Source organism: Leptodactylus fuscus, chromosome 1 (assembly GCF_031893055.1).
Source record: "Leptodactylus fuscus isolate aLepFus1 chromosome 1, aLepFus1.hap2, whole genome shotgun sequence".
NCBI lineage: Eukaryota > Metazoa > Chordata > Amphibia > Anura > Leptodactylidae > Leptodactylus > Leptodactylus fuscus.
Window position 1 is genome coordinate 15,123,778 of NC_134265.1, and position 14,649 is coordinate 15,138,426.

Sequence of the window (14,649 nt, forward strand, 5' to 3'; positions counted from 1 at the left end):
CCAGCTGATTAGGGTCAACAGATTCCGGGAGGCACCGGACACAGATGTTGTTCCGCCTATTACGGTTCTCCAGATCGTCTATAGTATCAAACGCTGAAGTTGGCGGACATGAGCCTGAAGAACAGAGTCCTGTAAAGAAAGTTGATCAGAGGCGGTGGAGGCAGAGGATTCAACAGCAGTCACACGGCGCTCCAGGCACCGGACGGAAGAAGAAACAGCAGACAGTTCAGCTTTATACGATTGTTCCAGGCACAAAACATAAGCCTCCATGTCAGCCTTAGTAGGTATGGTGCCAAGGGTAGCGGAGAGGCGGCGCAGTTCTCCCAAAGCATCCCCCAAAAGGGTCACATTATCAGCAGAGGCCGCCGGAGGTTGGGGTATCCGTGTCACCCTCACGGTTGCCAGTAGGAAGGGTAGAGGGGCCGCCACTAGGCAAATGTAGAGGGGGAAGGCCCTGCAAGCAGCCATGGGGAAGTAAGTCCAGGGGAAGCTAGTCCCAATATGGAGCCCTGGGCCATGGGGGGCCATGGAGGAAGAACAGGGGTGCTGCAGGTTCCAGGGAGAGCCATCTGGGCAAAGGAGGGAGACAGTGGAGGCCAGTCAGTGTCCATAGCAGGGGAAGAAGCAAGAAGGGAGGGAATAGTACCTCCTAATAAGTCCTGTGGAGCACCAGCAGACGAGGGGAAGCAGGAGTCCTGGGTCGGGTCCCCCATGGAGCCCTGGCCAGGGCTGGAAGCCAGAGGAGCAGCCTGATGGTCCGGTGAAGCGGAGCTGCGGCCGACGCCACGAGGAGGCGGGCTGTCAGGGGAAGGAGGAAGCGCTGCAGGCTGAGAGGACACTGCGGTCGCCATCTTGGATCCAGACAGTGTGGCACCCGGAGCGGTGAAGAAAGGACGCAGCCCAGCCTTAGAGGACATCGCCGGCAGCTGAGAAGAGGATCAGGAAGGTCCACAGCGGCTTCTCCCCATGTGGAGGTAAGTACAGAGCCGGTTGGAGAGGGAAACAGGGCAGCCCGAGGATACACCACAGAGGAGCTCACAGCGCACACGTCCTCACACCGCCATAGCTAGGCCACGCCCCCCCAATTATGATTTTTACACCTATTTAGCTGAGTGTTTGATAGTGTGCTTTGTAGACTTTATACCAGTGACCTTTTGGCTGTTAGTTTCCCTCTCTTACCCCTGTTGGTGTGGCACTAGGCCAGTAGCCTCAGGGAGGGGAGGGATACATCAGATGCAGATAAAGGTTTTCTGGTTTAGAATCCTTATAGTCGCAGCACAATTTCTCACTTTGTTTTTGTGAAGGGAGTTAGTGAATTATACAGTATAGGGAGAGACCAGCTGAACTACTCCCCTGTATACCTGCCCCCCGTGTGTTGGGTGTTTTTGTGATCTTACACATTCAGCAACCTGTTTGGATGTGAGGTTGTTTATAGTATTTAGGAGACCAGCACTCCAAAAAATTTAGTTTACAAAATATTTTTTTTAAAAGTTTTATCCTATAATAATTTTGTGACTGAGGGCTCTTTTTTTCTCATCTGTGTTTTTTTTTGACTATTGGAGATTATCACATAGTTCAGTGAAGTCTAAGGTGACATCTTACTCACATACAAACATCTGAATCCTCCCATAAACATAACAGGGATTCACAAACACTGGAGGACCTACTGGAGCCAGATGCAAAGTGAAAGGCCGTGTAGACACCAAATATTAAGTATGCAAATGTACTAAAAGGTTCCAAAAACGACACTGGGAAGTCTTTCTGAGACTACTACCGAAATCTCTACAATCTTATGGGACTCCAATCAGATTTACAACTGCCAGAGATACAAAACAGGATCAACAATTACGTGTGAGTTCTCAGATGTTGAACAAGATGTGGTTTCTGAGTATAACATTTCCCACATTCTGGGCATGAATATGGCTTCTCTCCTTTATGAGTTCTTTGATGACGACCAAGAGATGATTTCCAAATAAAACATTTCCCACATTCTGGGCATGAATATGGCTTCTCTCCTGTATGAGTTTTCTGATGTTCATCAAGATGTGATTTCCGGGAAAAACCTTTCCCACATTCAGGGCATGAATATGGCTTCTCTCCTGTATGAGTTTTCTGATGTTCAACAAGATGTTGTTTCTGAGTAAAACATTTCCCACATTCTGGGCACGAATATGGCTTCTCTCCTGTATGAGTTCTATGATGTTTAACAAGTTCTGATTTCTGAGTAAAACCTTTCCCACATTCTGGGCATGAATATGGATTCTCTCCTGTATGAAGTCTCTGATGTGTAATGAGACTTGATATATGAGTAAAACATTTCCCACATTCTGGGCACGAATATGGCTTCTCTCCTGTATGAGTTCTATGATGTTTAACAAGTTCTGATTTCTGAGTAAAACATTTCCCACATTCTGGGCACGAATATGGCTTCTCTCCTGTATGAGTTCTATGATGTTGAACAAGTTCTGATTTCTGAGTAAAACCTTTCCCACATTCTGGGCATGAATATGGCTTCTCTCCTGTGTGAATTCTCTGATGTGCAACAAGAGTACATTTGTGAGTAAAACCTTTCCCACATTCTGGGCATGAATATGGCTTCTCTCCTGTGTGAATTCTCTGATGTGCAACAAGAGTCCATTTGTGAGTAAAACATTTCCCACATTCTGGGCATGAATATGGCTTCTCTCCTGTATGAGTTCTTTGATGATGATCAAGATCTGATTTCCGAGTAAAATATTTCCCACAATCTGGGCATGAATATGGCTTCTCTCCTGTATGAGTTCTTTGATGACGACCAAGAGATGATTTCCAAATAAAACATTTCCCACATTCTGGGCATGAATATGGATTCTCTCCTGTATGAGTTTTCTGATGTTTATCAAGATGTGATTTCCGGGAAAAACCTTTCCCACATTCAGGGCATGAATATGGCTTCTCTCCTGTATGAGTTTTCTGATGTTCAACAAGATGTTGTTTCTGAGTAAAACATTTCCCACATTTGGGGCATGAATATGGCTTCTCTCCTGTGTGAATTCTCTGATGTTTAACAAGCTTTGATTTTTGAGTAAAACATTTCTCACAATCTGGGCACGAATATGGCTTCTCTCCTGTGTGAATTCTCTGGGCAGCAGGAATATCTAAAGTAATGTCATGTTCTTCATATGGATCTTGTGTGATACCATAATCCTCTGCTTTATAATCTGTAGATATCAGATGTCTCTGTGAGCTCCTGGTACAGTCATCTGACAAGAAGAAAACTGATGTTACTTTTATTTCAATAACATAACCCTATAAGTATATTCCCCACTGAGCTGTTGCTGCCTGAGACGCTTCAGACCGTGTGAAGAAGTGAAGTCAGTAGGACAGGCAGCAAACGATGGCAGCGCGGCCTACTTTATTAGTATTCACTGTGCCGAGCCGGAGGTCAGTGATAGTGAATAGTAATGAAGCGGGGCAGGAGACGCCACCATTGCTCTAGGTCACTGTAGAGGTGAACACAATCCATGGCTGCTTACATATGGCCACTTTATGATGCCATAAATCTTACTGTACTACACCTCTGGACTTGGATGAGTTTAGACGGCTGTTCAAGTCATTTGGTCTATATCTGACTATCTCTATCTTTCACTATCCATTTACACTCTGTATGGATGTATGTTAATGAGCGATACATATACATGTGGATGAGTGAAGGCACGATCTCTACTGTAAGCCTATATGCTTTGATAGGGCAAAAAAAAACATTTTATTGCTATTTACCCCTGATGAGTGGGTGCATTTATATACATTGCATACCACGAAACGTACATGTCGGGTCATGCTGTTTTGTTTGAATGCTATTGTGTGTTTTACTAGCCCTTCTTACTTTGGCATATATAAATTGTTGGAAAGGGTTAATTAGGGACGGACTCTGAATTAGGGTGAGGTTCCGGTCAGGGCACTGGCTATGTAGGGCAATGACCAAGTATTAGGGTTTAGGGTGATTTTAGTCCCTTCCCAAGACTATCTTATAGGGACTGTCTTTACATTACACTCTATTTTCACATGAAATGGCCTCTTTTGGAATTTTCCTATCACGGATTGAAGTCGGGTAAGTGTGATTGGTTACCTTACTTGGGACCGACGTGTCCACTGTAAACCATTCCGTGGAGTTGTTTCATTGTTTTCTATGAGGTGACATGTCAGATTTGTGACTTTTTTTAATATTTTGTGTATATTTATACTTTTAACTTATATCATTAAACGTTAACCACTTCAGTACCGGGCCAATTTGTGCTCCAGGACCAGACACATTTTAGGTTTATTTTGTATGTGCGGTTTTGAGGTCTGTAACATTTTTCCCGTATGTCTCAGTCAACTAATTTTTGCGTCTTTTTTCGGGGACACATAGGGCTTTATTTTTATGTTATCTTTATTTTCGAATGTGTTTTAATTTTTTTTTTTATCCAGGAAAATATAAACAAAATAGGAGGGAAATTGTGTCTGGTTTTCAATTTTTTTTTTTTTTAAATTTAATAACACAAAGTGTCACTGAAAAACTTTATAAGGGTGCATGCACACTACGTAACGCCGGGCGTGTATGAGAGCCGTACACGCCGGCATTACAGCAGACTGCCGAACACTTCCCATTCACTTCAATGGGAGCGCTCGTAACAGCGGCGTTTACGAGCGCTCCCATTGAAGTGAATGGGAAGTGCTCGGCAGCCCTGCTGTAACGCCGGCGTGTACGGCTCTCATACACGCCCGGCGTTACGTAGTGTGCATGCACCCTAATATAGTTTTTCCTCTCCATTACGGTAATTTTTATTTTGTATGGTGTCGTCGGGGGCGGGGCTATAACCTTTAATAACCGCGTTTTATTAGCGTATTTATTTATTTTTTATTATTATTTTATTTACATTTTTTTTAAAACTTTTTTATTATATTTTTATTTAATTTTTTTCCAGATTGTGTCCCCATAAGGTGATAAGAGACCTTTGGGGACATCTGATCACTTATTTTTTTATGTATTGGAGGCTGATTTCTCCTATAATTGGGGCTGCTACATTTAACCCCAGCTGCAGGAGAAATCCAGCCTCCTGCACACTGTATATACAGCTTACTGAGCTGATCTGGGGTCCTGTAGGACCCAGCAGCTCTTGTAATACTCTGCTCCCTGCGGATCACATGAGCACCGGGTCAGAGGGCAGGTGATTTATGACAGCGTCCATAGCTGTGTGTACAGCGCTCATTGAGCGCTATATACACAGCGATCGAGAAGGCAGGGGAGGTAATAAATCTGCCCTGTCTTCTCTCTGGGAGCTCCGGCTGAAGTTACAGCCGGCTCCCAGTGAAAACAGCTGCACGATCTCCGTGCAGCTGCTGTGTTCTGACTGGACGTACAGGTACGTCCTGTCAGAACTAGGCAACCACTTCCCGGACGTATATAGTCTATGGGCGGTCCGGAAGTGGTTAAGTCTTATATCTTGATTGCTCTTTTTGGATTATAATTGGATTAAGTGAGCAACATTTTCTGCACTATAGAGTGTTTTCTTATCTGTTCATTGTTTGTGTACTACACCTCATACACACAACAGATTCCCAGCCCAAAGTCACCGCAAATCTGCTGTCCTATACAGTATTTAGTATGCGTCTGTGGAGTCACAAGGAAGCCGGGACTCCTAGCGTCAGAGATCACTAAGATACGGGGAGTCCTGGTGTGTGGACAGAGTTCAGGCTGGGAAATGTGACTGATGTACAGACCAGATTTTCTAGTCCAGATTCCATAATGTGATTGGGGTCTAAGGTGAGGCTTACACAGTGAATTCAGAAGAAGAATTTTTTCAAATCAGCCCCCGAATCTCCATCAGATTCCTTACTGGTCAGGCGGGATTTTCCCCCTCCCATTTATTTCCATAGAGCTCTGAGGTGGAATCTGCCTGAAGATCGAGCAGGAGGATTATTTTTCCCAGTAGCTGAAATAATCTGCTATATAATTCTGGTAAATTCTTTCCCTTCACGAGGACTGACAGCCGGGGATGAGGAAATTTGACTCGTTCACATCGATGTCAGGTCCTTCCATTATATTCTATACTACATTTATTCCCCCCTATAGCGGTATCACATTTATATTCATGTATTATTAGTATTTTATCTGAATCGGGGAACAACAAATAGTCTAAACAATGTCTGACTAGAATCAGTGACCCTTCTGTGCTTTATATAGTGGTGACTCCTCACCTGGGCGGTTCCCTGTAGGAATGTCCTCCTCACACTCCTCATCACCACTCACATAGGGATCTTCCTGTATTCTCATAGATATAGCATTAATGTCGCTCACATCTTTATCCTGATGGAAAATCTGGGAAACAAATAATGTAAAAGTCACCGGACAAATGGGGAAGTCACAGAGAATGTTCTAGATCATTAATCCGCATGAAGATGAAAGATGTCCTGACAGTAGCTGCAGGTCTGTGAGAAGCCGGAGAAACATATTAGATGGCGGCTCAATGACACTGCCCATGTATATAACCATCTAATACTGCTGGATACAACAAGACTGACCACAAGGACTTCACAGCCCGTCTACACATCATAGGGAATATCTCCACCTACCTGATCATCCTGTGGAAGAAGAGGACTGGGACATCTCTCCGGTGTTGTCCTCTTACTGGATCTACCTGTAGGAAACACAGACAGGGACTGAATTCATTCTGTACATACAAATAATGGAAGTCCATGTGTATATAGTCATGTCTATTACCTGCTGATGTGAGGGGCTGGTGGTCCTCCATCATCACCTCCTTGTACAGATCCTTGTGTCCTTCTAAATACTCCCACTCCTCCATGGAGAAATAGACAGCGACATCCTGACACCTTATAGGAACCTGACAACACAATGATACAGTCATCACCCCGACCCCTCCAGTTACTGTATAATGTCCCAGCATTCCCAGCAGTGTCACCTCTCCAGTCAGCAGCTCCAGCATCTTGTTGGTGACTTCTAGGATCTTCTGTCCATTGATCTGTTTCAAAGGTTGAGGTGGAGGCCCTGGAAATGGGCTCAGGGTTCCTCTCCATCCATCAAATACAAGGGTTTGACAGCGCCCACTAGAGAGCTTCTTCACTACTGTGTAATCCTGGATATGGGGAGACACATTAATAAATCTCACTACATACATGTCCAGAGTCCATCACCTCTCCAGTCCTATCATCTGTTATTACTATAGATAAGAATGATGTCATGATGACATCATCAGAATCTCTCACCTCTCCAGTAAGCTGGTAGATGATCTCTAGGGTGAGATTTAATAGACTTTCCGCCATCTTGTTCCCGTCTCTTTCCATCCTTGATGGGACAATCAGGAATATTCTCTTCTATAGAAGATACTGAGAGGATTCTATATTGTAGGAACCTGAATGGAGAGAAGATGAGACAATGGAAATAAAATACAATAACTGGAGATAACAATGTGATAGTGATGAGATATTTGGGTGTAGATGATGTTTGGTCTCTTTGTAGACATTGGACATGAGGTGAATAGTTGGTCACTGGTTATATGATGTACAGACTGGAATCACCGCTACAACTAATGTCATTACAGTAATGTAGAAAGGATATAAAGGGGTCAGGGGTCAGCGGTGCTCGGGGGAGGGGGGGGAATTACACAAGTGTTTTGGCTTTTTAGCACTCGTGTTCTGTGCGGCTTAGGATGAGTCTTTATAAAACATTTTGGGGCAGAGTAAGGCTGACAATAGTGCGGTATAAAGGTAAAGGGGTTTGTAGGATTTTCTGGCCCATCATTGGGATTTATTGGCTCCTTAGTGTCCAGTGCTGGAAGCAGATGGTTCTATACCCCTGTATAGCGGCCAGGCCCTGTTACTGCAGATCAGCTCCCATTGAGGTCAGCCAGGGTGTTTTGACCTTGGGTCATGTGACTGGAACCAGCACCCGACCCCCGAATCCCCTCTCCACCCTCCTCTCCTATGGTTACGTGACATCAGCCCCCCAGCACAGGTAACTAGGAGAGAACACGAGGGGGGAGGGGGATGGGACAGCTCAGAATCCCCTGGTTCATCTGGAATAGAAGTTGGGGAATTAAGAGCTGAAAGTCTCTCCAGAGAACCCCTTACCTAAAATAGGTCAATATGGAGCCCAAATATAAGACACAGCCCCCACCTATCAGCGACCCCTGACACTCCGGGTCTGACTCTGCCCGAGTCCTCGCTATTTCCCACTTCCTGATCTCTCCTGACACACAGGAAATGCTTAGAGACCCCCATTTAGCCAATCACTGGCCATAATGGTGGGCGTCCTCAGCTAGTGGTTCCTATATGATGGGAGACAAGAGGGAGTGCGGAGAGGCCCGGACTGGGGCAGCTTTACTGCACAGAGGGAGAAGCCAGGAAAGATTTCTTCTATTACAGGCCCCATGTTGTGCTGTATTCAGGAGGGTTTATTTACCTGGAAACCCCTTTAGTAGTCGCCGACTAAACTATTAACCCCTCGTGTAACATAAACCTCAGGAGAGACCACAAAATAACTACAGACCCCTGACTGCCCCCTAAAGGAGGAAAAGCCACAGAACAAGAGCCCTGGTCTGTACCCCCAGAATATGAGAAACCAGGAGGGAAGAGTCTAGTGTGAACATGCTCCAAGTGCTTCATCCCCCTCCTCACATACAGTCCCATGTAACTACATCACTCCCTCCCCCTCCTCACATACAGTCCCATGTAACTACATCACTCCCCCCTCCTCACATACAGTCCCATGTAACTACATCACTCCCTCCCCCTCCTCACATACAGTCCCATGTAACTACATCACTCCCTCCCCCTCCTCACATACAGTCCCATGTAACTACATCACTCCCTCCCCCTCCTCACATACAGTCCCATGTAACTACATCACTCCCTCCCCCTCCTCACATACAGTCCCATGTAACTACATCACTCCCTCACCCTCCTCACGTACAGTCCCATGTAACTACATCACTCCCTCCCCCTCCTCACATACAGTCCCATGTAACTACATCACTCCCTCCCCCTCCTCACATACAGTCCCATGTAACTACATCACTCCCTCCCCCTCCTCACATACAGTCCCATGTAACTACATCACTCCCTCCCCCTCCTCACATACAGTCCCATGTAAATGCATCACTCCCTCCCCCTCCTCACATACAGTCCCATGTAACTGCATCACTCCCTCCCCCTCCTCACATACAGTCCCATGTAACTACATCACTCCCTCCCCCTCCTCACATACAGTCCCATGTAACTACATCACTCCCTCCCCTCCTCACATACAGTCCCATGTAACTACATCACTCCCTCCCCCTCCTCACATACAGTCCCATGTAACCACATCACTCCCTCCCCCTCCTCACATACAGTCCCATGTAACTACATCACTCCCTCCCCCTACTCACATACAGTCCCATGTAACTACATCACTCCCTCCCCCTCCTCACATACAGTCCCATGTAACTACATCACTCCCTCCCCCTCCTCACATACAGTCCCATGTAACTACATCACTCCCTCCCCCTCCTCACATACAGTCCCATGTAACCACATCACTCCCTCCCCCTCCTCACATACAGTCCCATGTAACTACATCACTCCCTCCCCCTACTCACATACAGTCCCATGTAACTACATCACTCCCTCCCCCTCCTCACATACAGTCCCATGTAACTACATCACTCCCTCCCCCTCCTCACATACAGTCCCATGTAACTACATCACTCCCTCCCCCTCCTCACATACAGTCCCATGTAACTACATCACTCCCTCCCCCTCCTCACATACAGTCCTATGTAAGCCCCTTCCCCTTTTACCCCGCAGTCTTTCTTCACCACAGTTCACACGGTCGTAGCTAGAATGGAGTTGCTCCTGGTAGGTGTGATGTCACCGGAAGGGGCGGAGCCTCTCCCAGGTGGGCGGGGTCTCGGCCATCCCTGCTCTGTGCTATATAGAGGAAGGCGGAGCCGAGCACATGGAGATGGAGAAGAGAAAGCAGTGAGGTGTCTGGTGGTAATGGAGGATGGAAGAGGAGAGACAGGATTGTATTACCTGGGACTGTATGTGAGGAGGGGGAGGGAGTGATGTAGTTACATGGGACTGTATGTGAGGAGGGGGAGGGAGTGATGTAGTTACATGGGACTGTATGTGAGGAGGGGGAGGGAGTGATGTAGTTACATGGGACTGTATGTGAGGAGGGGGAGGGAGTGATGTAGTTACATGGGACTGTATGTGAGGAGGGGAAGGGAGTGATGTAGTTACATGGGACTGTATGTGAGGAGGGGGAGGGAGTGATGTAGTTACATGGGACTGTATGTGAGGAGGGGGGAGGGAGTGATGTAGTTACATGGGACTGTATGTGAGGAGGGAGGGAGTGATGTAGTTACATGGGACTGTATGTGAGGAGGGGGAGGGAGTGATGTAGTTACATGGGACTGTATGTGAGGAGGGGAAGGGAGTGATGTAGTTACATGGGACTGTATGTGAGGAGGGGGAGGGAGTGATGTAGTTACATGGGACTGTATGTGAGGAGGGGAAGGGAGTGATGTAGTTACATGGGACTGTATGTGAGGAGGGGGGAGTGATGTAGTTACATGGGACTGTATGTGAGGAGGGGGAGGGAGTGATGTAGTTACATGGGACTGTATGTGAGGAGGGGGAGGGAGGGATGTAGTTACATGGGACTGTATGTGAGGAGGGGGAGGGAGTGATGTAGTTACATGGGACTGTACGTGAGGAGGGGAAGGGAGTGATGTAGTTACATGGGACTGTATGTGAGGAGGGGGAGGGAGTGATGTAGTTACATGGGACTGTATGTGAGGAGGGGGAGGGAGTGATGTAGTTACATGGGACTGTATGTGAGGAGGGGGAGGGAGTGATGTAGTTACATGGGACTGTATGTGAGGAGGGGGAGGGAGTGATGTAGTTACATGGGACTGTATGTGAGGAGGGGGAGGGAGTGATGTAGTTACATGGGACTGTATGTGAGGAGGGGGATGAAGCACTTGGAGCATATTCACACTAGACACTTCCCTCCTGGTTTCTCATATTCTGGGGGTACAGACCAGGGCTCTTGTCCTGTGGCTTTTCTTCCTTTAGGGGGCAGTCAGGGGTCTGTAGTTATTTTGTGGTCTCTCCTGAGGTTTATGTTACACGAGGGGTTAATAGTTTAGTCAGCGACTACTAAAGGGGTTTCCAGGTAAATAAACCCTCCTGAATACAGCACAACATGGGGCCTGTAATAGAAGAAATCTTTCCTGGCTTCTCCCTCTGTGCAGTAAAGCTGCCCCAGTCCGGGCCTCTCCGCACTCCCTCTTGTCTCCCATCATATAGGAACCACTAGCTGAGGACGCCCACCATTATGGCCAGTAATTGGCTAAATGGGGGTCTCTAAGCATTTCCTGTGTGTCAGGAGAGATCAGGAAGTGGGAAATAGCGAGGACTCGGGCAGAGTCAGACCCGGAGTGTCAGGGGTCGCTGATAGGTGGGGGCTGTGTCTTATATTTGGGCTCCATATTGACCTATTTTAGGTAAGGGGTTCTCTGGAGAGACTTTCAGCTCTTAATTCCCCAACTTCTATTTCAGATGAACCAGGGGATTCTGAGCTGTCCCATCCCCCTCCCCCCTCGTGTTCTCTCCTAGTTACCTGTGCTGGGGGGCTGATGTCACGTAACCATAGGAGAGGAGGGTGGAGAGGGGATTCGGGGGTCGGGTGTTGGGGGGGGGGGAGTGCTAGCGGTAACATTACAATAAATACAAAGGAAGTAATATTTTGTGCAGTAATACTTACTGGAGACGTCTTCCTACATTTCCCGCCTTTTCCCTTTGGACCGCCATGACCACTTCTTCCAGCTGTGACTTGACTATAAAGTTTGTAATACAGACATCTACGACTCCTCACTTCTCTATGCACCCAACCCCTATATACAGTCCTATGAAAAAGTTTGGGCCCCCCTATTAATCTTAATCATTTTTAGTTCTAAATATTTTGGTGTTTGCAACAGCCATTTCAGTTTGATATATCTAATAACTGATGGACACAGTAATATTTCAGGATTGAAATGAGGTTTATTGTACTAACAGAAAATGCGCAATATGCATTAAACCAAAATTTGACCGGTGCAAAAATATGGGCACCTCAACAGAAAAGTGACATTAATATTTAGTAGATCCTCCTTTTGCAAAGATAACAGCCTCTAGTCGCTTCCTGTAGCTTTTAATCAGTTCCTGGATCCTGGATAAAGGTATTTTGGACCATTTCTTTCTACAAAACAATTCAAGTTCAGTTAAGTTTGATGGTCGCCGAGCATGGACAGCCCGCTCTCAAATGATCTGAAAACAAAGATTGTTCAACATAGTTGTTCAGGGGAAGGATACAAAACGTTGTCTCAGAGATTTAACCTGTCAGTTTCCACTGTGAGGAACATAGTAAGGAAATGGAAGACCACAGGGACAGTTCTTGTTAAGCCCAGAAGTGGCAGGCCAAGAAAAATATCAGAAAGGCAGAGAAGAAGAATGGTGAGAACAGTCAAGGACAATCCACAGACCACCTCCAAAGAGCTGCAGCATCATCTTGCTGCAGATGGTGTCACTGTGCATCGGTCAGCAATACAGCGCACTTTGCACAAGGAGAAGCTGTATGGGAGAGTGATGAGAAAGAAGCCGTTTCTGCACGTACGCCACAAATAGAGTTGCCTGAGGTATGAAAAAGCACATTTGGAGAAGCCAGCTTCATTTTGGAAACAAAGATTGAGTTGTTTGGTTATAAAAAAAAGGCGTTATGCATGGCGTCCAAAAAGAAACAGCATTCCAAGAAAAACACTTGCTACCCACTGAAAAATTTGGTGGAGGTTCCATCATGCTTTGGGGCTGTGTGGCCAATGCCGGCATCGGGAATCTTGTTAAAGTTGAGGGTCGCATGGATTCCACTCAGTATCAGCAGATTCTTGAGAATAATGTTCAAGAATCAGTGACGAAGTTGAAGTTACGCCGGGGATGGATATTTCAGCAAGACAATGATCCAAAACACCGCTCCAAATCCTCAGGCATTCATGCAGAGGAACAATTACAATGTTCTGGAATGGCCATCCCAGTCCCCAGACCTGAATATCATTGAACATCTGTGGGATGATTTGAAGCGGGCTGTCCATGCTCGGCGACCATCTAACTTAACTGAACTTGAATTGTTTGTCCAAAATACCTTTATCCAGGATCCAGGAACTGATTAAAAGCTACAGGAAGCGACTAGAGGCTGTTATCTTTGCAAAAGGAGGATCTACTAAATATTAATGTCACTTTTCTGTTGAGGTGCCCATACTTTTGCACCGGTCAAATTTTGGTTTAATGCATATTGCACATTTTCTGTTAGTACAATAAACCTCATTTCAATCCTGAAATATTACTGTGTCCATCAGTTATTAGATATATCAAACTGAAATGGCTGTTGCAAATACCAAAATATTTAGAACTAAAAATGATTAAGATTTCCAGATTTCCTGGGGCAGTGGTTCTTTGTTTGGGTGACTTTAATAAAGTGATGAATGGTGCCCTGGACCGGTTTTATACTGGCTCAGATCCTCCGCCCTCCTCCCGTCCCACTCCCATGGCCAGGTTGGTCCAGGAGTTGGGATGGCGGGACCTGTGGAGGATGCTGTCTCCCGACTCTAGAGTCTTCTCCTGTCATTCAGCCCATAGACATGCCCTGTCCCGCATTGATTATGCCTTTGGGAATGTTAAAACGTGTTCTATCCTGCAGTCGGCATCTTATTTACCCAGGGCAGTTTCAGACCACTCTCCTTTACTAGTTACGTTAAATCATGGGGACACTGTTAGGACACACCAGAGCAGCCGCATACACCCCTTCTGGCTCAAATTGTTTTTGCCAAACGACAGGATACCCGATCAGTTGCAAGTTTTCCTGGAGGTTAACTCCCCGGCTGCCCCTCCACCCCTTCTCTGGGAGACCACCAAGGCATACCTCAGAGGCTGTATTAAATCCTCTATTTCTTTCATTAAGAGGGAATCCTCACAGCTGGAGACTAGCTTAGCTACTCAGTGTACCTCCTTAGAGGCGGCCTATGTTGCCAATCCAACTGATGAGACTAGATCCCAGTGGCTAAATGCTGGTAGACAGTATTTACATGTATTGCATGACAAAGCACGTAGATCCATGTTCTTTAATAAACAGAGATTCTTTGAACTGGGTAATCAATCGAGTAGTTTGCTAGCCCATTTGGTGCATCAGAATACGGCCTCCCCTGCCATTCTCCGTGTGCGTTCAGCCACGGGTGACATTATTTCTAATAGCCAGGGCATCCGTGATAGATTTCACCAGTATTATGGTGAGCTATATTGCTCCAAACTTGGGGCTAGTGATCAAGAGCTGTCTGTTTACCTGGACTCCATCCCCTTTCCCACCTTATCTGCTGAACAGCGTGCTTTTTTGGACTCCCCCTTCACGTTGGAGGAGTTGACGGAGGCGCTGTCCGGCATGGCAACGGGGAAATCTCCGGGCCCAGATGGCATTCCTGTAGAGGTGTATTCCCAGTATCGGGATATGCTTCTCCCCGTGCTGTTGGAATGTTTTAAGTCCGCCTTTGATGGCCGCAGTCTCCCGGCGTCCTTTTATGATGCTACCATTATATT

The 14,649-nt window shown here is 46.3% G+C and overlaps 3 protein-coding genes across 3 annotated transcripts in view; 1 reads left to right on the forward strand and 2 right to left on the reverse strand.

Annotated features, from left to right (window-relative positions):
• LOC142189903 (uncharacterized) overlaps nt 1–14,649 on the forward strand; it is a 490,808-nt gene that overhangs the window by 425,771 nt on the left and 50,388 nt on the right. The gene's annotated exons all lie outside the window — the stretch shown is intronic.
• The window catches only part of LOC142189591 (uncharacterized), a 308,382-nt gene that overhangs the window by 193,857 nt on the left and 99,876 nt on the right, over nt 1–14,649 (reverse strand). The window contains exon 9 of the mRNA XM_075262203.1: nt 1,850–3,118. Within this exon, the coding sequence (XP_075118304.1) occupies nt 1,850–3,118 (1,269 nt within the window). The remainder of the gene's footprint in view (nt 1–1,849; nt 3,119–14,649) is intronic.
• LOC142190767 (gastrula zinc finger protein XlCGF66.1-like) lies at nt 6,544–7,388 on the reverse strand. Its single transcript, XM_075262314.1, has 4 exons — nt 7,249–7,388; nt 6,945–7,118; nt 6,743–6,866; nt 6,544–6,659 (listed from the first exon to the last, which is right to left on the reverse strand). Exons 1-4 carry the CDS (start codon nt 7,324–7,326, stop codon nt 6,565–6,567), a joined length of 471 nt encoding a protein of 156 aa, XP_075118415.1. The 5' UTR covers nt 7,327–7,388; the 3' UTR covers nt 6,544–6,564.